This window comes from Eleginops maclovinus, chromosome 20, assembly GCF_036324505.1.
Source record: "Eleginops maclovinus isolate JMC-PN-2008 ecotype Puerto Natales chromosome 20, JC_Emac_rtc_rv5, whole genome shotgun sequence".
Taxonomy (NCBI): Eukaryota; Metazoa; Chordata; class Actinopteri; order Perciformes; family Eleginopidae; genus Eleginops; species Eleginops maclovinus.
This window is the reverse complement of record NC_086368.1, coordinates 7855642-7881394: the sequence shown is the minus strand read 5'-3', so window position 1 is coordinate 7881394 and position 25753 is coordinate 7855642. Positions and strand designations below refer to the sequence as shown.

Genomic DNA, 25753 nt, shown 5'->3' with positions numbered 1-25753 from the left:
GAAGAAGAAGAAGAAGAAGAAGAAGAAGAAGAAGAAGAAGAAGAAGAAGAAGAAGAAGAAGAAGAAGAAGAAGAAGAAGAAGAAGAAGAAGAAGAAGAAGAAGAAGAAGAAGAAGAAGGGAAATTCAGGTTTCCACTGTTTCTTTTCACACAAGCACATGCACACGCAGTTGTATATTCACCTACAATTCACACACAGTTATATGGACACATGCACATGCAACGAGAGGATACAGATCGGAGAGTCAGCCAGTCTAACCGGCGCCAGGGAGCAGTTGGGGGTTTGGTGCCTTGCTCAAGGGCACCTCAGCAGTGTATATGAATCTATGTTGTATATCTTGTATTGAGTTTGGTAAACATGTGTATACAGGTCTGCCTGAGGTGTCCTATCATGGAGACTTCACTTAAGCACGTACACCATGCCTCAACTGCTGGATTTCTAAGAACTCAAAAGCATAGTGACCCCAGAACAATATACACCAGCCGATAGAGCCCCGGTATTTAGGCCTCCAGCTCTACCTAAACAAAACTGAACTAAACAGCGGCCCAACTCACTCTATTCTGAAAATTGTGAGCATGCGTTACTGGTCTTATTAGCAGCGACAAATGAAGCCAGTTCATGGTAAACCATATTTGCTAGCAATGTGGCTGCATGCCCTTCTCTGGCATGTTCAGGTGCTGCTTCATTTGTTTGTGCGGGAAGTGGAGAATCTGAGCAGACCCTCAGAGACTGCCGGGTCCCACTGGCTCCAAATACAGTAATTGACTTGGCTCTGCTTCCAGCCAGGTGTAACACACATCCGGAATGTCGGCGAGGTCTTTTGGGAAATTCCCCCCTTCCATGTAAAGGCTACACTTTCCTCACCTTCAGCTGCTGTTCCACTTCACCTTCTTATCTCGTTCGCGTGGCCGGCAGACTTTGGGGTTGGCGAATAGGTCTTAATCTAATGTTGGAACATTGATTTATGCTTGGGTGTCCCACAGCCATTAAGATAATTGCATGATCACTTTATAACATCCTCCCCCGGTGGCCATGGTAATTTGGCGCCCCCCACCACTCATATTGCTCAGAAAGACCTGTAACCACATTATAGAGGTAGAGGTATAATGTGGTCGGAAATATTATCTTTCAGCCCCTACAAATTGATTTTATACCATTTCCACTGACTTCTAAAAACCCTTTTAGTCTATCTCTCACCTGTGCTGACCATTTGATCTATTGGAGGCTTCTAGGTCTTAACAGCTTGTATTGATCGAAATTCTTCAGTCGGCATCTTAAGGGGATGCTCTCGTGTCACCTTGCACTTCCAGCAGTCCAGGTGTTTCTGAGTGAGATCATTGCTGAGACGATGTATTTTTAGCTGTTAGGCCAAGACAAGGGGGCTTTGATTGCCTTCAATGGGAAATGACTGTGTTAAATGGATCTATGATCTCTTTCGACAAAATCTTTCTTTGAAATAAAGATTCCAACACCATTGCAGACTAATGGCTGCTTAAGAGGAGAACTAAGCGTTGGTGAAAGTCAAATCGCTTTGAGGGATTGAGCCAAAGGGAAACACTCTGCTTCCTGAGTATCAGCACTCATCTCAACAAGATGCAGTGATGTGAGACTTCAAACTGACAGCAACAGTAAGATGATCCAAAGAAAAAAATGTCATCTATTCCAGCCATCATTTATTCTTAAAAACTTTAACGGCTATTTTTAGTATTAGTATTCATATGTATTGTTGGGCATCCACATACATTACATTGATAACTTCTTAAAAAGTGCTTCACCATTTTGAGTTTTAGTGTCATACTTCATTTTTTAATTTGAGCTTATTTGTATTTTCATAGGTTTAATCTGTACCAAGACATATCAGTAATGTGTCTAAACATCAGAGGTTTTGCTATACTGTTGATATTGAAATAGCTACTAATAAATTATTGTGAAGGATTGCAAATGTATAATGATTTAAATCTCTTTTTAAAAGCCATAAGTTGTTGCTCTGGCAAACGTTTGTGCTTTTAAAGTAAATTATAACACAGTTTCTATAAAAGGGGCCTATTATTCAAATTTTCAGGTTCATATTTGTATTTTGCGTCTCTACTGTGACATGTTTCCATGCTTTAACGTTCAAACAACTTTCACCAGCCAGTCTGCTCTGATTAGTTAGCTGGCCGGCTCTGTTGTGATTGACCAACCTTCAGAGATGTCTCACCCCTAAGTCTATCAAATGTGTTTGAGCGCTAGCCAATAGAAGCGCAAGTGTTACATAGTGATGTCACTATGTTACAGAACTAAACAAAGGAGCCGAATGGAGGCGTTTCAGGCAGTGGGATAGTGTGTGTGCGATAGAGAAACTACCTCTGGAGGGAACTTTGGGATTTAGTCTTTGCAGAACATTTACATGCAGAACAAACCTATATACTGTAACACATTACAGGAAACCCAACAAGCATTATAGGGCCCCTTTAACGCATGTGCATAACATGCAAATATAGAAAAACTGTGGGGTTCAAATGTCTTCCTTTAAAAATAAATAAAAACATGTATTTACTGTTTGAGAGTTAATATGACATAGACCAATTTGAGCTTCAGACTACATGGTCTTTGAACAATGCTTGTTGTTTCTGATGGAGGCGGTGGGTTTACCTTTCTCTCGGGTGACTTTGTAGCAAACACAGGCATGTGACAGGCAAGCAGCGGACACGTAAACGGGGCCATGGTCTTCCCTTCGTCCTCTCCACACAACCAGCCTGGTGAATTCTCTGCTCCTGAAATAGAAGAAAGAGAGAATTTCTTATGACAACATTGTTTTGATATACCGACTAGTTTTGTTGCTGTGCTTACTGACATTACAGATCTGACCCTCACAGTGAGCCAAGCAGTAAGCTCTCCTTCAAGTTGTCAAAACCACCTGAAATAATTATACAGACATTTTGCCACCCCGGGAGTGGGTTATGAATGGTGTTATTAGCGTGTGGAAGTTTTAATCAGCCAGAGGCTTATTCCCTGTTGTAGAAGGCGAAGCCAGGTAGTGCCAACACAAAGCCTCAACAGTGATTAAAGCTGCACTTAATCAACACTGAGAGTCACTCCCAGCAGGAAAAGTACAACTGCTGGATTTGAGTAATAACAATGGATTTGCCTGGCGAATGCAGCATCATAGCTCAAAGCCTTACAAACAGGTGCACCTCTGACAAGGCACAGGGCAAATCTGCCAAATACTCCCCATTATGTAATTGTGTAATCATAAATTTAAATTTACAGAAACTAAATTGGGCGGGAAACTTAACAGGTTGCTAAAATTTCCTTTCCGGTTTGTTACCATACGTTACTCTGGAATAAGCAAGACTTTATAACTGTCGTTCGCCTCCGAGGCAGTGTCTTAGGGGCATCATGCTCATTTGCGGCATAGTAAAAGTGGACTTTGTTTGATTAAGAGTATTGTTTGTTAAATCTTTCTGTGTGTTGCAATGTGAGGTGTAGGTGATAAAACATCATGACAAGAAAAGGTTTTCCTTCAACAAAAACCAGTCCTTTTTATTTCCTAGCCTTTGACAAGAACTGGAACATAAATTACATAATATCAATCGCTCTTTCCACAGGTGCTGCTCTTTCATCAACCAGGAAACAAATGCCCCTTCTCCCTTCTCTTCCCAGTCATGTATAGCTGATTGCCCACATTCCCAAACTAGTCTGGCCAATGGGGTCATCGCTCTGAAAGGATAGTGAAGAGTTAAACAAAAATACACATTGCTTTCAAAATTTAACAAAACCCTCAAGGCCTAAGTACATTCATTATCTGACCTTACAAAACACTGTACATTCAAAACGAATGAGATCTTAACAAAACGGATAGTTTTTAACTTAATTGGCACGCCTTACATCACACACTTTTTAAACCAACCACAGCCAAGACTCCACCTACTCAGAACACATATAAGCAGCAGCTTATTTTGAGCACTGGCACAAGATGGCCTCCAGGGCTGAACAAAGGAAATGGTAAATCAAATTGTGATTGTGTGGCTTTTGAAATGAAATACATTTAAATACACATCATCTTTATTTGCCTATCTATATTATGAACTTTATCTTAAATAAAGACAATTCTTCAAGAACATTTGCCTACCTTTGTTAACAAAGAAACACATTTTAGGGAGTGTTTGCTTCCTCACAATGTGGAAAAAAGGTGCGAGGAACACTGGAGGGCCAAATAGATGATCTTTAACTGACAGAAAGCACCACGGCTGTAAAAGTGGTCTTACTTCTCTTTTGGATCTCTTGCAGTTGTGGGAAGATACTAACTAATGAAGTACTGTATTTACTATAGTGCTTAAATATCTTTCCTACTCCGACACAATTTGGATGGAAATATTCAATAATACCAATAATATGGTAGGAGTGGCTCAGCCAGAGGCCAGACAGCTGATCGGGATTAGGTAATCAGGCACTGATTAAAGTCATGGTCGTAACCTGGTTCTGGTCTGTTACAGTAGACGGGGTCTGAGTGAGGACTGTTTCCCCTCGCCCGCAGGACGAGAGCCACTAACTGCCAGTACCATTGTGAAAGTACTGTTCCGTAATAAAGATTTCATTTTGTTTCAAAGTAGGCCTACCGAGTGGTCCTTCCATCATTGGGAACGTAGTGTGAGCCCGAACGCTCACAGTGATATTTGTGAACTTTCATAGAAGAGTCATCACTCTTGACAGTTATAGCCAACGGGATCACAGTGGTGCCAAAACCTTGTCACAATCAAAGCTCGAGTACATCTGAATAAAGGACAGCAAGATACAGGAAATATCTAGACCCTGTGTTGGATCGTATATAAAAGATACATTCTTCAATGACTTTCTTAAAGTATCTTTTTTGACAACATCTCCAATGTTTACTAATTAGTGGATATCTGAAAATCCATTAAAAAATCTGCAAATAAAAACGGAAATTATCATCATGGCTGCACAACTCCAAGGGCAACATAAATGAAACCTATGATGTGTAAATGTCATATTGTACGGCATTCCTGTCATTGGGGCCAACCTCTGCACTTTGAAAATACTGTCAATAGAGAGGAAATAACATAGGTCAATATATGTTCATTTTATACCGAGAATGATCAAGACCATTTTTTCAAATATTTTTTTCCCCACAATTCTTATAGAAAAACTCTTATTTCAGAAAAAAGGCAGAATCCTTAGAAAGTCATAACTGAGAAAAAAAATCTAAATTTAAAGAATTTTGTGATTAAAGTCAGATTTTTTTTTTTAAGAAAGAAATCTAAATTATTGTTTTCTGAGAATTTTAACTTTTTTTTTAGAATTTTGAGATTAAAGCCTGATTTATGAGTTGATTCTGGGATCTAAAAAAAATGTGTACAGTACATCACCCTCTTTTGTCATTAGCTTTTAACAATAATTATATATGAGTTACCAGATCTAACAATGATGTATGACAAAGATACAACATATTGCAGAGTTTTAATGAGAATGAATTACTTCACTTCTGACTGTTTACACATGAGTGACTGAACAGTCCTCCTGAACAAGGCTACTGTAAAGAATGGAGTGGTTGTATGGTTTTAAATCATGCAGTCTTTTATATTTACAGTCATGTAGATTTTTTGAGCGTTATATATTATATGCAATAGTCATTTGCATGTTGTCCTGTGGGTTCTCTATCCCTCAGCGAGCCAGGACACAGCCAGGTGCGAGGTCACTTATTCAAATACTTTAATAGAGGGCAGATTGCTTCACATGGGGCAATGGTTCCCACTGTTCGTTGGTGCCCCAGAGTAATTACCCACCTTTATTTGCTAATCATTAGATAAGCATACATCATTTGGGTAGGCTGCCTTCTCTCACTGAATTAGTCAGTCTTTTAAAAATATGTTTCCATTTTAAAAGAGAGGTGGATACACACATAGAGATAGAAAGACACACACTGGGATTCACACCAAAGGACAGGTCGAGAAAGTTGATTTGATACAAATTAGCCTTAACCTTCAGACTTTGTTTTGTAGTAATGATGATGAATAACGGTGAAAAAAATGAAAAGCAAAGAGCTGAATCACACACACACACACACACACACACACACACACACACACACACACACACACACACACACACACACACACACACACACACACACACACACACACACACACACACACACACACACACTTCACAAATAATATCATCAGTTGAACGTGTATATAGGAAAGCAAGAGTTGTTGCTATTTTGCATTGCTGTAGAAAATTACCTTTTCTATGCCTTGATATTTACCACGTTTAGTCAAGTATGCGGTATACACATACAACACTACCTAAATATATTCTTTAGTTTTGATATTAGCTGTAGGAAATACTTGAGAAAATGTATCCCATATGTTTTGTTCCATCTGTTTATTCTGTGTTTTTTCTTGTACGCCGGCCTCTGAATTGTACGTCACACTACATTAACATCATTATAGCATTGATCATCCATAGCATTAACCGACTGAACAAATAAACGCAAAAAACATTCATTTAAGCCTCCTCATGGCAATTACAAGTAGAGGCTTAGACATGGGGGTTACTGTGGCTCCCAATATATACCAATTAGCGTCAAATTACAGAAGTGTGCCGACACACAGAATACAAACATCAACAACGTCGTTAATGCAAGCAGTCGGAAATAATAACAATCAAAAGCGTTAGTTATATTAACATGAATACAATTACCTAGTTGTTTCGTATGTAGGTTGTCAATTACCTCAATGTTAAGGCACAGAATATAAACATGTCGAATAAATAAAAAAATAATATTAGTTATTGCCTGAAGTGTATTTCTATGCCTTATTTCATTCATTAATAAGTGACAATTTCTAATTACTCAGTACAGTTGTTTATCTGATGTAGGAAAACAGGAAAGCAAACTGATGCAAAAACAAATGCTGTTTAGATAATATAATTAAACATGTGGGAAAAGAAGTGAACCTTAGCAAACCAAACGAAATTTAAATTGTAAAATGTGTGAACATTCAACTAAATGCAGCTTTTGGATGCGCTCCAAAATTGTATGTGTTCTTCTTAGGCTACGTTACATATTTATGGCAAGTTTCATGAAAATCGGGAAAGTAGTTATTCTGAAATGCTGCTGGGACACAGACAAACAATCTGAGTCGGAAACATACCTCCTTGGAGGAGGTTTAAATCAATACTGCATTAAACTGTGATAAACTTACACAATTATTTGGCAAATGGTAAGCATGAGGCAAGTATGCAGTCGTGCACCTACGTTACTTAACATTTATATTTGGTTTCATGCGCATCTATTGGGCTCTCCATGAAATAAAATGTCTCCTATATGCAAACAGCCTTATCTTATTTTCACTACAGCAAATGATTGTATTACATGGAGCTGGAAAAATCAATAGCAAAACAAGGAGAGAGTAACTGTGATTCAGAAAAAAAGATCCAGAGTTGTTTATTTACTGCTTACAAGGTCAAACACTGGTATACACCACCAACTTGCTTGAACATAAGCAAACAAAGAGCCTAACAGAAGACATGCATTGTGCCGCACGTGTTAAATGTAACTTGCTTGGATCGAACATTTATCTTACAAAGTTTAAATGGAGGAGAGGAAAATGCTTTTACAGGGCAAACTACCTGATTTGGCAGGTGGTGCTATAATTGTATGAGGATGGACCAATACAAGTCCATTCAGGAGCCATGCCTGTACTCCACTTGAAGCTAAAGTTATGTAGACTCATACTTTTAATTCCAGTGTTTAATAAATGTGGGACATCACATTCAACTTGAATATAGAGTTGCTGCATTGATACATTGCACATGCAGTATATTCGAAATAGGACCCATCGGACATCCATCCCCTATTCATTCGGAGTAACGTAAAAACTAAGCTGTCTATGCCGCTTGGCGCTCTATTCGACAAGGTTGTAATATTTTTTGAGTAATTATACAGTTTTTGACGAATAGGAAATATTGTTATCTGGCATGACTTTCAAATGTTATGGGGAAAATCTGTATTTGGGTCTGAGGGCACATGCCGAAAGTAAGAGCGCCCCTGTTACCTGGTTTAGAAAAAAACCCTTACACTGCATTTGAACTTTTTTCCTTGTTTGTTATACTTGTCTTATTCTATTTTAGCTTGTTTTATTTGTAGTGTTTTGCCTTTTCTTTTTTTTATGTATTTAAACTGCATTGTATATAGTGTTTCTGTTGCACTTTATCTTAAGGCTTTTAGTAAAGCACTTTGAATTTCCTCGTGTTGAAATGTGCTTCATAAATAAACCTCCTTGCCTTACCAGATATGATAAGCAGGCTGCACCTTAGTAAACTGCAAGACCTGAACAGAACGTTCTGATTTAAAATGCATGAAAACACGTCAGCAGAGAAGCAGAGGAGTCAAAATAGATATTTAACAGTGATATGTAAACGTTTTTTTTCCAACTTCTGCCAATCTGTGTGGTAGAAGTACCAATGTAAACTGGAATGGCCTTACTGAATAGACACACATTATTCTACAACACTATCAGGATGTTTTAACTTGATTGAAAAAAACAATTGTGTTACACTATCAACTTTTATGAAGTGGGTGGCATCAAGAAAAAGGTAAATGAGCTCCCCTGACCCCGCTGAGTTGACATTATATTAAACTATATCAGGACTATATTAGTCACAGTGACTAAAAAGTCCTTATGTAAAGCTACAGGGTCGTTTAAGCATAAATGTCCATTGGAAATGAAATTCCTGTAGTGATCTAAACCACTGCTAAAAATGCTACACATTTGAGGTAATATTACTTTACTTGAGTATTTCCATCTATTGCTTATTTGTAATTTAACTAGACTACAATTCAGAGGCAAATATGTTTTGTTTTACAAAAACCTTAGTGACCTTACACTACTACGACCACTACCACCACTACTATTACTACTACCATTACTACCACCACCACTACCACCACTACTATTACTACTACCATTACTACTACCATTACTACCACCACTACTATTACTACTACCATTACTACCACCACCACTACCACCACTACTATTACTACTACCATTACTACCACCACCACTACCACCACTACTATTACTACTACCATTACTACCACCACCACTACCACCACTACTATTACTACTACCATTACTACCACCACCACTACCACCACTACTATTACTACTACCATTACTACCACCACCACCACTACTACTACTACCATTACTACCACCACCACTACCACCACTACTATTACTACTACCATTACTACCACCACCACCACTACTACTACTACCATTACTACCACCACCACTACCACCACTACTATTACTACTACCATTACTACCACCACCACCACTACTACTACTACCATTACTACCACCACTACTATTACTACTACCATTACTACAACCACCACCACTACTACTACTACTACTACTACCACCACTACTATTACTACTACCATTACTACAACAACCACTACCACCACTACTATTACTACTACCATTACTACCACCACCACTACCACCACTACTATTACTACTACCATTACTACCACCACCACCACTACTACTACTACCATTACTACCACCACTACTATTACTACTACCATTACTACAACCACCACCACTACTACTACTACTACTACCACCACTACTATTACTACTACCATTACTACCACCACCACTACCACCACTACTATTACTAATACCATTACTACCACCACCACTACTATTACTACTACCATTACTACCACCACCACCACTACTACTACTACCATTACTACCACCACCACTACCACCACTACTATTACTACTACCATTACTACCACCACCACCACTACTACTACTATCATTACTACCACCACTACTATTACTACTACCATTACTACAACCACCACCACTACTACTACTACTACTACTACTACTACTACCACCACTACTATTACTACTACCATTACTACAACAACCACTACTACTACTACTACTACTACTACTACTACTACTACTACTACTACTACTACTACCATTACTACCACCACTACTATTACTACTACCATTACTACCACCACCACCACTACTACTACTACCATTACTACCACCACTACTATTACTACTACCATTACTACCACTACCTCTACTACTACTACTACTACTACTACTACTACTACTACTACTACTACTACTACTACTACCATTACTACCACCACTACTATTACTACTACCATTACTACCACCACTACTATTACTACTACCATTACTACCACCACCACTACTACTACTACTACTACTACTACTACTACTACTACTACTACTACTACTACTACTACTACTACTACTACTACCATTACTACCACCACCACCACTACTACTACCATTACTACAACCACTACTATTACTACTACCATTACTACAACCACCACCACTACTACTACTACTACTACTACTACTACTACTACTACTACTACTACTACTACTACTACTACTACTACTACTACTACTATTACTACTACCATTACTACCACCACCACCACTACTACTACTACCATAACTACCACCACCACTATTACTACTACCATTACTACTACCACCACTACTACTACTACTACTACTACTACTACTACTACTACTACTACTACTACTACTACTACCATTACAACCACCACTACTATTACTACTACCATTACTACCACCACCACCACTACTACTACTACCATTACTACCACCACTACTATTACTACTACCATTACTACCACCACCACTACTACTACTACTACTACTACTACTACTACTACTACCACTACTACTACTACTACTACTACTACTACTACTACTACTACTACTACTACTACTACTACTACTACTACCACCACTACTATTACTAATACCATTACTACCACCACCACCACTACTACTACCATTACTACAACCACTACTATTACTACTACCATTACTACAACCACCACCACTACTACTACTACTACTACTACTACTACTACTACTACTACTACTACTACTACTACCACCACTACTATTACTACTACCATTACTACCACCACCACCACTACTACTACTACCATTACTACCACCACCAATACTACTACTACCACCACTACTATTACTACTACCATTACTACCACCACCACCACTACTACTACTACCATTACTACCACCACTACTATTACTACTACCATTACTACAACCACCACCACTACTACTACTACTACTACTACTACTACTACTACCATTACTACCACCACCACTACTACTACTACTACTACTACTACTACTACTACTACTACTACTACTACTACTACTACTACTACTACTACTACTACTACTACCATTACTACCACCACCACCACCACCACTACTACTACTACACTACTACTACTACTACTACTACTACTACTACTACTACTACTACTACTACTACCATTACTACCACCACCACTACTACTACCATTACTACTACCATCCACCACCACCACCACCACCACCACCACCACTACTACTACTACTACTACTACTACTACTACCACCACCACTACTACTAATACTACCATTACTACTACTACTATTACTACTACCATTACTACTACTACTACTACTACTACTACTACTACTACTACTACTACTACTACTACTACTACTACCACTATAACCCCTGCTACCACTACCAACATAACTACCACCACTACCACTACCATTACTACTACTACTACTACTACTACTACTACTACTACTACTACTACAACTTAAAAAATGTATTAAAAATACATTATAGCAGGCTCCACTGTGCTGCAGTTTATTTTCTGCCCTATACAGTCTTTGGAATGGAAAAGATTCAACCACCTATAGGTTAAGGTCATCTCTATATACTCATTCTGTATAATAGCATATAACATTATGTGTGAGGTTGTATGTTCAGAATACTAAGAAGGGACATTTAGTTTCTCAGTCTCTTTATTCCAATCATGCTTTTGTTTCAAGTCTTTTGCTGATGAAGATTAATTTGCAAAGCACAGCGCTCTATCAACCCCAGTGACACAAAGGGCAGAGATATAGACTAATTAAATACAGCAGTGCAATTGATATATCCCATGGATCAATGAGAGTGTGGGATCTGTTAATTAAATCTGTGATAATGTTTACTCATCATAAACATTTCCCATGTTTGAGCACAGCGAGATAGCACGATAATCTCTGCTGCCTGACAGATTAATTTTCGGGCTGAGGGAAAATCCCTCCAGCACACACTGAATGAATGCTGCTTTTGTGTTGTGTTAAATGTTTATATTTAGAGTGTTATCAAAGGGAATCTCACCAGCGTCTTTGTTGAGTGGACATACTTTAACAGCACAAAAAAAAGAAGATAACAGCTATACTTTGGGTAGGCTAATGCAGTTGAAAAGATGTAAAGAAATCAGAAGAAAACAGCAAAGCAATCTGAATCTGTGGGCGGAGGTGGGAGAAGTACTCAGATCTTGTACTTAAGTCAAAGTAAAAGTACCAGAGTGTAAGAATAATCTGTTACAAGTAAAAGTCCTGGTTACCACTTTACAATAATAAGACAACCCTTATAAAGCGTTTGCGAATAGTTTGTAATGAATTTATTAATTAGGTTGTGAAAACTTTAAAAATCATTAATACGCTTCTATAAGACATGCCATTAACAGGGCAACTGTGACTGGTTGCTTGCCAAATAGTGAACCCACATTTAACTGTACTGCTAAGCCTTATATTGGCTACTTAGCTTACTTTGTCTACTTCATCAGCCAGCATCCTTGGTATCAGCTGTTCACTGAGCTGATTATCCCTCTTTCCATCTTGAGGTTTCTTGGCATCTCTTATAACCATTTATGAATGAGTTACGTTGGCTGATGAAGAACACAAAGTAAGCTAGGTAGCCAATATAAGGCTAAGTCATCTTGCCAAATACTGAGTCTGTGTTGATGAATGAAAACTATGTTAAAGCTGGTTTATAAATGGTTCTTATTGATTAATAGTGTTACCACCTAAAATAACCTAATTATAAACCCTTTATGAATCCTTTATAAGGGTAGTCTTATTGTAAAGTGGTACCAAGTCATCCATCAAAATATACTTAAAGTAAAAGTAGTCATTGTGCAGATTGGTCCATTTCAGAAAAAATATATGATATGTTTTGATTATAGTTATTGATGCATTAAAGTGTTATAAAAGCTGGTAAAGGTGCAGCTAGTTTTAATGATATTGTATACTGCGGGGTAGCTTGTGAATGTTAGTCCAGGTGTAACTAAATACCTTATTTTTCGTCTAATAAAAGTCTAAATGTCTTCTTTCAAATCCCAAATCAGAGCTCACCCTATCAGAAATGCTGCAAATTATTCTTGTGTTTTATATATTCAAAATGTGTTGTTTTAATGTTGTTTATACAAATGTTAAGTGTTTTTGAGTAACATTAAGCGCTAAATAAATAAAATGTACTGTTATTATTATGAAGTGTTTATTATACTTCACATTATCCATACAAGTCCGTTAAGTATTAAACGTAATAAATAAATGAAGGGGAGTGAGAGTACACTATCCACCTCTAAATTGTATTGGGATATAAGTACAAAGTAGCAGAAAATGGAAATACTCAACTTGAGTAAATCTACTACACCTCTCTCCGTGGGCTAATGAAACGATCTTTTAAAAAGGCCTATGCAGCGGGGGAGGGTTTGCATCCTCCCCCTTGCTTGTCTCCGGTACGGCATACACCGGCATGGCACAGGTTATCACACAGTGGATTAAGAAGGCGTGTCAGAGTGTGTGCAAGAACCTCCAAGCAACACTGCACTCATCTATTGATCCGTGTGGAGGGGGAAAAAGCTAGAGACCGGCACACTTAGCAGTGTAACCACAGGCAACAGCCCCCTGCCTGCCCTCTGTTCCCTGCAGTGGGACTGATTGCTTGTCTCAATCACCCTTCCCGACCGCCCCCACCTCTCCATCTAACAACACACACACATAAACATTTAGGCCCACACAACCTCAACAGCCCCCTCTCTTTTGCCCACATTCATTCCTTTGCGTCTGTCTCAGTGGCAATCTCTCATGATTTGACGGCCTCTTGTTCTTCTTGTGAGGGCCATCAAAGTCTGCCGCCTTAACACTGTGTGAAAGGGCCGGGCTGCATGGTAGGAAGCAATTAATTGTGCGGCGAGAAAAGCCCATTAATTAGGAAATGCTTCTGGCTATTTCACCAAGACACTTCAAAAACCGTAGGGCTACTAGGAGAGGCATAAAAGATGCAACGGCACACCGGGTTATTAATGGGCCCCGGGGCTTTTGGCGAAGCACCACCATGGGGTAATTCTCACTTTCTATTTTCAAGGCCTCGTAACAACACCACATTCAGTCACAAAGTGGCAAATGCTTTTTGCTGGCTGTGTCTCTTATCTGGCTAGGTAGCCATTTTATAGCATCTAAAGCCATTCAAATCGTGCCACAATACATCGATCTCCAGTCGTTTTCAAAAACCACTACCATCAACGGTAATCGGCAAGGTGCAAATGGGTTCAGAGAAAAGTGATAGCATTAACACGTTGTTGCTAATGGGCAATACACTGATAGCACTTTAATATAGCATGCAAGAATGTCACTAAAAGCCACTGATATTCACACATGTGGAACAGGGATGGCTATTAACTAGAGCAGTGGAACATTGCTGCGTCTCCTCTAAATGGAGTTGTAACAGAATCAACACTGGTGTGAAGATGGGTCTGGGAAAATGAGTTTTGTGATGTCTAATCACTCACTAAATCATGCATGAGAACATTAGCTATTTGCGGTGTCCACCATTCAGGGACATTTTCGAAGCAAGGCACCCATTTCAAACTAAACAAGACTGCGGTTGGGTGCATTCAAAATGCGGATTCAATTGCAGGTCTCCCCTGAGCACAGGGCAGGCCTGCCACCGCCTGCACTGACGGGGGAGCATCGATGACAGCACACCATCCGTGAAATTAAATCAACAACTCTCTTATTGTAATTACATTTGGTTAAATGGGAAGGCAAAGTGTGGGTGTAATACAATTAACATGTAATTGTCATCCTGACCAGGTTGGTGGCGTTCTAGTTCCCCAAGGAACTGAATGAAATGCATCAGCCCGCCCTCATCTCCGCCATTTGGTTTTATATGTATGATACGATGAGTACCAGCATGACACATTGCTGCTGTGTACAGTATGCGTAGTCATGAGTAAAGTGGTATACGTAATCGATGCTGCAGCTTATTCATTGGAATTATTTTCAAATTAGTTCTTAAAGCACCATTGAGTTATTAATATTGTGATGTGTAATTGTGACTATTCTTTGTACATTTATTTATTTTGGTGTGCAATATTTTAGGTATAAAATAATTAAAATATGACTCATGTCAAATATTGTACGATTAGATATAGACAGGCAAAGCATAGCTCACAATTTACAAGTTCATTCAAATACGTAATATAAGAGTTAGGGTTATTATGTGAAGGCTTCTAAATCTTTGACACAGCTTTGGTAAAACACGTGGAATGGTAACTAACACGCATTCAGTTTCAAACCTTTAAAGTGTTTTTGTATCCTATAAAATGTCAGAATGACGGCTTTAACCTTATCAATAGCTATTTTTGAAAGAGGCCCTATTATACATTTTTGGCTTTCCCCTTTCCTGTAGTGTGTTATAAAGGTTTTTGTGCATGTCCCTGCCTGAAACAACTCTATTGGACTCATGTGTTTTCTTCCGTAACATAATGACATCACTCATTGATACTTGTGCTTCTATTGGTTAGTGCTCCGACATATTGTACATGATAGGCTAAGGGGGTCAACAATCACAACAGAGCAGACCAGCTCACCAATCAGAGCTGTCTCGGCTATGGTTTCAGACAGATATACATGTAACTTTTATACACAGAATGTCAATAACAATTGTGTGATTTTATCCAATGCAAACCTCTTGTCTTATCAGAAGAAAAAAAAAACGATTCTACCATTGACTGTTATTTATTTCATTTAATAGTTTATTTTTCCATTGAATGTCATCACTGTTTATGCAGTAATTCATTCCAATTTCTGCTTTGAATAGATCCCGATATGACTCTATAGAGTATGAGGAGCTGTAAAAACAAAAATGAACTTTTAAACAGGAAGGTCATTTATTTTAAGATAATATTGTGTTACAAGTTTAAATAACCAAAGTGCTCTCTTTGGGTTAATGACCTTGTGCTTGTAAGGTTATCATGATAAATGATATTTGCATTAACCTCAGTTTTTGAGGTCATATGAGGGAGAATATAAACACTGTGTGGGCTGTTGATTATAAATATGTATAGATATTAATGTAAGCCATGCGAGAGGAAGGTAAATGTGAAAGGGTTTGGACATGAGTCTTGAAAACATTTAAAATATAAATAACTACTTTTGTTTTCCTTGATTAAATCTTTAGTATTCATTGCTGTTTCAACTGCCTTCCAATCTGTACTGTCCCTCTACATGTATGGTTGTGTTTAGCTTGGACAGAAGGGATTTTAAAACTGCAGCGATATAGCATGGGATGGAAAAGGAAAGAAATATTTGAAACAACAAAACCAGGATCTGTTTAGCAGAGCAACTGTCAAGGTGTGAATGAAACACCACGTTCGTTTAAAATGCACGCTGTCAATCATTTCGACGACAGATGAGTGAATCAATATCTTTTTAAAACATTTCTTCTGGTAGCAAGATCAAGTCTTCATTCCTTGCCTTGAGCTGAGAAATGATGTAATTGTTTGATGTCTTGACTGCAGCGGGGGGTTTCTCTGTAATGTCTCCTCTTTTTATTCTCTTCTACTCCCAAACCTCCTTTTATTTCCTTCTAATTCTTATTTTATTTCTTGTACTTGTGTTGGCATTTTTTTTCTTTCAACTTAAATCCTTTTCTCTTCACATTTATCTGCTTGTTATGTTGGTGATGGAGTATTCAAAGCTAACTTTACTGCTGTTACTGCGGTAACTTGCTCTCGTTGGCTTATTTGGCTACATGCATGTATGTGTCAATTTCCCCTGATCAGCCCAGCAATTTTATTTTCCTTCATCTAATAATGCAAATATATAATGGCTAGCTTAACATAGAGAAGTCTGCAACATGCACTTGAGGCTACAAGGTAGCATGTTTGATTGCAAATCAGATAAAGCTGGATTGGTGCTGACATTACCATTTTAGAGACAATAAATGTGTGGAATATTTAAATTTTAAGCAATATATTGCTTGTCTTCAGCTGCTGTAGGGTGTGTTTACGAGTATAAGATCAATACATGTTTATTTGTTACTGTCCTTTCCCAGTGAATGCCACATAAATTATGTTTATTCAATTATTCTAAGCAAAAGGAGTGACATATTAATCAAGTCATACTATATATTGATGTTTATTTTGGAGTCTATCAGCAGACAAACCCTTTTAAACTGTGCAATTCAGCATTAATGTCATATTAATACTTGTACACCACTGTATGCTGGTAATATGCATGTTATATATTATACTCTGATGTTCATACTTTTACTTTAACTACTTGTGTTTTTATAAATATTTGTATTTGTATTTATTTTATCTTCATTGACCTTTTACCTTACAACATTGTGTTTGTTTACATTTGTATACTGCATTTTATTTCATCTTTATCTGATATTTTTATTCTTATGTTTGAATATTGAAATACATTTTTTTAAATGTGTGTATTTTATTTGCATTTTCTAACTAACTTCTTGTTTATATATATTTTTTTATTTATATTTTTTACTTTTCATGTCTATAAAACATTTAGTTTTCTATTTCATTTGTTCTTAATTTGACATGTTTTACTTAAATGTGTCTTGTAATTGCATAGTTCAGACTATTTATGTTTATCTAAATATTTAAATTCTATTTAATGTTCTATTTAAACTTCTTATGTTTGTATAAATATCTTTGTTTTATTTGATCTTTTGCTTTGAATAACACCCATGTCCACACAGCAGCTATATGGGAGGAGAGCAGCATGCTATGTCTCTGCCACTGTCCTCATCAGTAGGCCTGCTGTGTTGCTGATAAAAGTGTGAGCAACACAGAGAGGCTGGGGATGCTGCGCTTCACTGCAGCCGCAGCCTCCTCTGTGCTTGGCCCGATGTTTTTGATGCCACAACCATACTCTACTGGAGACTCTACAGATGTAGCGTATGCTTCATGCACCTCTATACTCCCACTGTGAAAGGTAAGCCAGCAGAACAGGGGAAAAATCAAGTCTTGTGGATTGTTTTTTTTTTGTTGTTATAGTTCAAGAATAGCGAATCTCAAGAAGCAAGGGAGGCAAACTCTCAGGATTCTTATTTTTTTGGAAAGCAAAAAACACTTCAGGCTTCCTCTTATCCTTCATCCAACATAGGGATCATTGATACTCCAAAGGATACGCATGAGTGTCAGAAAGATAGAGATATTTTCCTACACTCATCTTCTTAAGACATTTAATTGAGTTTCGTAAACCTCCAATGACTTCCTTTCAAAATTTGGATTTGGATGTGCTGATGCTTCAAGCAATGGCCTCTAGGATCCAAGAGGCCGCAGCAATATAATTGGAGCTACACTCAAGCGCAGTGCTAAGAGACGTACCGCAAGCACAACAGAGCCAGAATAAAGTGTGTGTGACAAGGAAGAGAGCTCAAGGCGACACAAAGAGAAGGAAAGACTGGGGAAGAGGAGACTGGGGTTTGTGAGTGGGTTGAATATGCGTGCCATCATGGCCAAATAAGCAGATTAATGTTCTCGGTAGTCCAGTCGCTGAATTTGCCACTGGATGACAGCACGCATTGATTAACCCCGGAAAGGAAAATGTCCTTTAGTGTGGTCAGACAGCATAGTAGACTCAAGGCTGGGCAGAGAAAAGCAACGGTTGGTGGAAAGATGCTAGGAAGATTAAATAAAGAACAGTGCTGCTCCCTGCTGGGCAGGGTGTGGCCATTATTTTTCATAGATATTGACCACTGCTGAGACTCCACTATAAATGAGATATCAAAAACAAGAGCCATGCAAATTGGTTGTACATAATTAAAAGGGGCACTGTTATGCTAATTTCCAGATTCATATTTGTATTTTTCTCTGGAGGGAACTTTGGGATTTCTGCCTTTGCAGACCATTTACATGCACAAAAACATAACATACTACACTACAGGAATAGTAGGGCCTCTTTAAAATGGATTCTAATGATTTTTTTTCCAATACTTGGGAACAGAGGTTATTAATTTAACATTGTTTAAAAAGTTTGCCTCTTTCCTCAGCACATCAACTCCAAATGACCCAGTTGAGAGTCTTGCATGTTCTCTGATTATATAAGTCCTAACACCAACGGTGCACTCAGCCAATACAGAGTGAAGCAAACACGGATGGTATGTCAGAGCCTCTGACTTAAAACATTGTCATTTCATTTCATTCCATTCCATCATGCCGTTTATATAGAAATGGCGAAGTAATCCTTTTTCTGTGTGAGTGTGTGTTTTGTGTTTGCTTACGTTGTGCAATCTTGGCCAAGTGCAGACGGTTGACCCAGGAAATCTTACTAAGGGGATTTGGAGTATTGAGGACCACCATGAAACTGACAGGACGCCCTGACCTGGAAGAGAGCAGACAAACACACAGATGTATTGATATCACATTAGAAATGTTTGTCACAAAGTCATCGGGGAACAACACCAGAGTATAAACATTTCTGTTAGTTTAGTTTGACCGATTTCATTTCACCATCTGATCAGGTCAAACTGTCTGTTTGAGTCTGATGTTGAGGCTCAGGAATGATACCGGAGTTTACTAGGATTTGACATCTATATAGAGGGGCAACAACTGCATTCATTGTGAACTCCTGCATGGTATTTACAGTATGGTATTTACAGTAACGCTGAACCTTGAACCATAGATTTCCTCTACAGGTAAAACATATATGTTCAGGTGTCTTTTTGCAACTATCCTGTTTTTTTTACTACATTTTCCAAACTATGTTGTGCTGAATATTAATTTCAAAAGGACAGAAAAATTATGATTTTCAATTAAATAATTGACTGTCAAGTGACAGTTTTTCACCATATGAGGTAACACAATGAATAAGTCTATGACCTTTGTATTTGCAGTATTACGAGCTGCATATCTTTGGCGAAATCCCAGGAAAAAATCACAAAATTGGCTTTCTTGGAAGAAGCCATTATCATTTATTGCAATTGGAGTTGCTACAGAGAACAAAATGGTATAATGAAATTCCAGGAACACTAAAAGAAAGAATGTGAATAACTAACCAGAAAACATTCATTGGTAGTAACATTATCATAACAAGGGAGCCACGCCTTAAAGCAAACGCTGCCAATTCATCTATTTCACTCTTAATGGGACGACAACTTACAATATGAACATAATGATGCATTAAAGCATACTTAACACTAGTATTTGAGACAATAAGCACATTAGTGAAATGTTTTCTGAGTGAATCAGTCAAGTTAGAAGTTAGATATATACATTTGGGTGTGTTTTTGCTAACAATGGAGTCACCCATTGAAAACCAATTGGAAAAAATGTAGATTTAAGTCACATACTGTATCAGAACATCAGATTGTCAGAAGAAAAAAAAAAAGAGTTTGGCAATGGATACCAGCAGATGCCTAAAATGAATAAGACTGTAACAGAATGTGTAGTGCACCATCATGCTAGTTGACTCAACCCAGTTTACTCAATTGACAGCGGACAAAGATTTGTTTCAGAACTACAAGAAGCAAGACTTTCTCCATGCTGCATTCAAGCAGCCCTTTACTGCCGATTCAGATCACGCCAAAAGCAAAAACGGATGCATCATAGTCTATTTGCAATTATTGAGTACTGCGAAGAGTAACAAGCAGGATTTCAAAGTTAACAGAGGTTGTTTCATGTGAGTCAACAGTTGGAGCACGATTTTTTCATATGAAAAAAATCTGATGAGTGGAGTGTTTGCGCCAAAGGAGCCCTGTGCTAATCTTTGCTTTAGGCTACAGTAGTGGCTCAAGGCTACAGCCGCTACTATGCTATCACATCCAAATCTCTGCCATCTGGTTGAGTTTAATTGTTTATAAATGGGCAAAAGCTTGTAAGTAATACAAAATATATTATATTATGCTGCTTTGAAGTTGATCTTTTTGTTTATGTTCATCAAGAGTCCAACAAGTTTGGAGTGCGTTGATTTATTAGATGATTAAGTATATCCTTGAAATACATTGTTAATATTGCACATTGGAAATATCAATAAAACAGAGTGAATAACCTGTAAGCAATTACAAATGTGCAAGCTGTTTAAACATGGGATTGTGCAGATATTTAAGCCTCCTTTGCCAAAAAAAAGATAGCAGAGGGGCATTATACAGGTGGAGCTCCAGATGCAAAAGAAACTATTGCTAAATGCATTGTTTTCTCTATCCATGTTACAACAAGCAGAAATAACCTGTAAAAACCAATGCCTATGCATTTAATTTAAACTAGTTGGCAAACAAATGTTTTTATCTTCAGTCCTGCATTTTAAAACATCTCTTCCTACTTTCTTCTGAACATCAGCTTGACTATACTAAAGGGTTTAATATCACAACAAATAGGATGTGCTATATAAACCAGAAAGAGTCAGAGAAACAGGGCACCAACAAGGAAGGTACAGTTTTCATTTCATTGCACTTTAAGTTTAATACATCATGTTTTTTTCCTGTTAGAACAGCTGCTTGCCTGCTTGTAAGCTTCACAGAGGTTCAGTCTAGTAATCTAAGGCTTGTTAATTTCCGCCTGCAACATCCAGGGTAGGTTGGGACGACCACACCTCCAGGTCACAGTAAATCATTTCTAAGTGGGCTACAACGCTCAAAATGCCACTAATGTGTGATGCACCCGCTGGGAACAGGCATGACCAGTACAGGCTGTGATAGGAAACGGCTTTTTGGTGCAAATTAAAGATCAGACACAGTAGGAGACCAGTTCTTACAGAAGATCTGCTCTGCTACTGTGTCTGAGAGAGACTGTCTCTGCACAGTTATAATGCAAGTGAACAGGTCAGCTTTTATATTAAATGATTGATTTCAAATTAAATTAATACATGAAAACACCCTCTTTAGGCTGTTTATATCAACACTTTCTAACGCTTATGATTATGCCAGAGGCAAATGGAATGTGTATTAAATAAACCAGACCTTGGCCTTTTTAGATACATGACAAATTCAAAGTGGATGTTCTTGTGAATTTCTATTTTCTATGTTCATCTGTTTTCCTGTCCTTTCTAGAAAAGGCAATTTCATTCTGAATAAGCCTTTTACCTGGTTAAATAAAATAAAAAAAGGGTATGAATACCAAACGTACAATTGACAGAGTACAAGTGTATTATACACCGCAGAGGTGTATAAAACGTTTTGCCTTGAAACTGGGAATCGGTTTTAGAATCCATTGTGTAAGCAATTAATTCCTTCTTTGCAAAACAGAGAGCTACATGTGTTTCAAAAGGTGGCTTTCAAGCTTTCAGGGGGGAGCATTTGATGTTCAGAACATAGATTGTGTTTACATATACATGAATAACTGGTTTATCATTGTGTTTCCCAGTTTCCTGTTTGAACATCACATCCTGTTTTCAGCCACTGGAATAAGCCCTTTACCTGTTTATTGAAGAAACCAGAGTATGCAATTTAAAAGGACTCTAAAAGAAACTGGGGTACTTTTGATTGTTTACCATAATATGAGGGTTTAGCCAAGTGGTTTAACAGAAAAACAAACAATGGAGCAAAGGAAAAACTGGTTTTTGTCTTACCCAATGAAAAGGATGCACAATTGTTTCTAGTAGCAACTTTCGGGAATAGCTTAGTACGAAGAGTGTGTAACCAAAAAGGTTAGCATGACAATGACATGTTATTCTAAGCTATATGGGTGACCGCAACGGAGAAGAATTTGTTAAGTTCTCAAGAGTTAGTAAATGTACAGTGTAGTGTTTAGTATTTCTTTAGGTGTTGCTCCTTTAGGCCAGGCGCTCCTAATCTGTCATCATCACTGATACTCAAGAAAGTTTGAAGAAGAATGATTGTTCTATTTTGTTTTGCTGACAAACACCCGCGGCGCTCAGTCGTCCTGAGATTAGGATTTTATTCTTTATCTGCCTTTATTTCTTTTCTATTGTATCTTTTGAGTATGGAGAATCAGGTAGTGTAGTTTTTGCGGATTGAACTTTTTTTCTTTAGAAATAGGGGAGCTCTGAGTCCTATGGCCCCTGGTGTGGCTGGCCTAGGCATCTATTGTGTTTAATATATAATTAACCAGAATACACAATATGATCATAACTATGTCGCAAAAACAGTAAATCTCGGGTAAATGCACTCAATGTATTTGGTATAACATTGTTTATACCTCTAAATACACAATATTTTGATAAAATTAAAAACACACTTGGTGTTTACTGTTCATTAATTAATAATGGCGTTCAACAGTTGAGTAATTTAAAAGAGAATAATCTACCAAGAGGAAAAAAACCTGATGTTTTGTCTTATGCTTTATACTGACTAAAATATGCATATATTTACATTATGAATGCATAATTTAAAGTTAACAGTGTTGAAAAATATCCTGTCTTCCTCTTTGGTGTAAATCATGCAAACATATTTCCCTTAAAGCCTTTTAACATGTCAGATCAAACATCTTTAGACAGGAATTTGCATTTTGCCTCTGTCCGTGTATGCTAATTTAGGTGATTTTGACAAGTGGTAAATATGTTGCAGATGTCGACATTTTGCTTACAGGTGTGGGTAAGAGCATATTTTTTTGCATTTGCAATGAACAGTTAGCAAAGGCACAGAACATAAAACTAAATAACTTGAATTTTCGAAAAATGGAGGCGTCTTGAATCTTAGATTGTCTAAACATGTCCTATTAAAGTTTTCTTGAATTTTGTATTACTTGCTTTTATTTTTATTTTCTCATATATGTTCAATTTTAAGTGCCGATACACCAGAGCCTTTTTCTGTGTAAAATAACTAAGGATTTGTTTAAAATGGCTTCAATTAGAAGTGATACTTTTTGAAGTGATAATTATTCAGATATATTTTTAAACTTTGTTTATTTCAATCGGCTTCTCACATCAAACGTGTGTTTGTAAAACACAACGGTAGAGAGAGGGGACTTTAGTTTCTTTACTGTTCACCACAGGACTGCAACTCCTTTGAAGTTGCCAAAAGTTAACTCTCTCACTTAGCCTGCCACAAGCCATCAGCTTTGTGTCTCCTTTTATCAGGTCTCAGGTCTCTGTTCGTGAGGAGAAAGAGCTACAAATTGTTTGTGGCTAATACTGGGCTACAAAGCAGAAGACGACTTGAGGTAAACAAATAAAAGTCAGTCAAACAGTGTTTTTGTAGCCTGACTCTTTATGTGTCCCAGAATCAAGCACTCAGACACCTGACATGTACTTTTTTGTGTTTTGTTCGCTCCAAGGAAGGGCTGGGAACCTGGAATGTAGCATGCTATAAGTTTAACAAGTGTTTTCTATGAAAGAAAGACAAAACAAAAAGGATATTCTAAGCATAATAGACCAATGTGGCATGCAGTAGTCTGTAGTGACGTGGGGTGAGAACTGGAATGTGACCAGTTTGCGACCCCGAGCAGACAAAGTACTAGGTGTGGACAGATGACTAGAGAGATACCAGTTTGTCTCCTGGCACTGCAAAGGCACCGGATATCAAACTGCTTCCTAGATGATGTACAGTACATACACATAATAACTGCCCACCAGGAACAGTCTAAGGTTTCTAAAATTCCTTCACTTCATTTTCCACGTGTGGTACAATGATATTCCAAAATGCTGATTTTAGTTTTTCTTTCTCAAACTGTGCAGAGATTACAAGGTAAATCTGATTCCATCTGACCATTCATGTGCCTTGTTATTATTTGAAGGTCCCCTGTCATGCAAAATGCACTTTTTGCTGTCTTTTATACATACATATGTGTCCCCAGTGTGTAAGGAGACTCACAAAGTGCCAGAAAATACAACCCTCTCTCTTTTCCTCCTTCTCTACATCTCTAAAAACGGGGGTACAAACGAGCTGTTCCAGATTAGCTCCCGATATGACGTCATATCGGAAATGTGGGCTGGCTTTATATTGAACTCCTGGCAACGTCCCCCCACGTGACACGTCTCAACCTATAGTCCGCAAAATACAGTCGCGAGCTGAATCCCCTCTGCAGCACCTCTATGTCTCTGTGCAGGATGTCTGCATGAGGGACTTAGAGTTGTTGTTTATATAATACATATAATGTCTCTGTTCTAGTGGTAAACACTGACAAGCATATCAGAAATAATGCTTGATGTGGTTTGGAACATAATATGGCGTTTAATCACGGCAGCGTTTAGCTGAGTCTCTCCATTAGAAACTTCTCTCTTCAGACAGAGAGTTCATGATGCTCCAAAGGGGTGTGGCCAGCTTCAGCTCATTTGCACGAAAGTGACAGTCACAGAATTACCACTTTGGAAAACGGGGCTGAAACAGAGGGATAGCGGACATGCTAAAATCAATGATCTGTTTGGTATTTTGAGCAAAACACGTCAGAGACATGTTTTTTATATATATTTGAGACCTATAATATATGCCATAAAAGAGCATAATAGGAGACCTTTAAGGCAGGGTAGAACAGGGGGGAGGCTATCCCAGAAAGACATACAGCGGTATATGACCAAATATAAAAATATGCTTTGAAGCACAATGGGTTTAACTTTCT

At 37.9% G+C, this 25753-nt stretch overlaps 1 protein-coding gene across 4 annotated transcripts in view; it reads right to left on the bottom strand.

Moving 5' to 3' along the window:
• arhgef10la (Rho guanine nucleotide exchange factor (GEF) 10-like a) overlaps positions 1 to 25753 on the bottom strand; it is a 137974-nt gene that overhangs the window by 39554 nt on the left and 72667 nt on the right. For all 4 annotated transcript variants that reach the window (XM_063910855.1, XM_063910856.1, XM_063910859.1 and 1 more), the window contains 2 exons: positions 19525 to 19625; positions 2635 to 2756 (listed from right to left, as the gene is read on the bottom strand). In XM_063910855.1, the coding sequence (XP_063766925.1) occupies positions 2635 to 2756; positions 19525 to 19625 (223 nt within the window). The remainder of the gene's footprint in view (positions 1 to 2634; positions 2757 to 19524; positions 19626 to 25753) is intronic.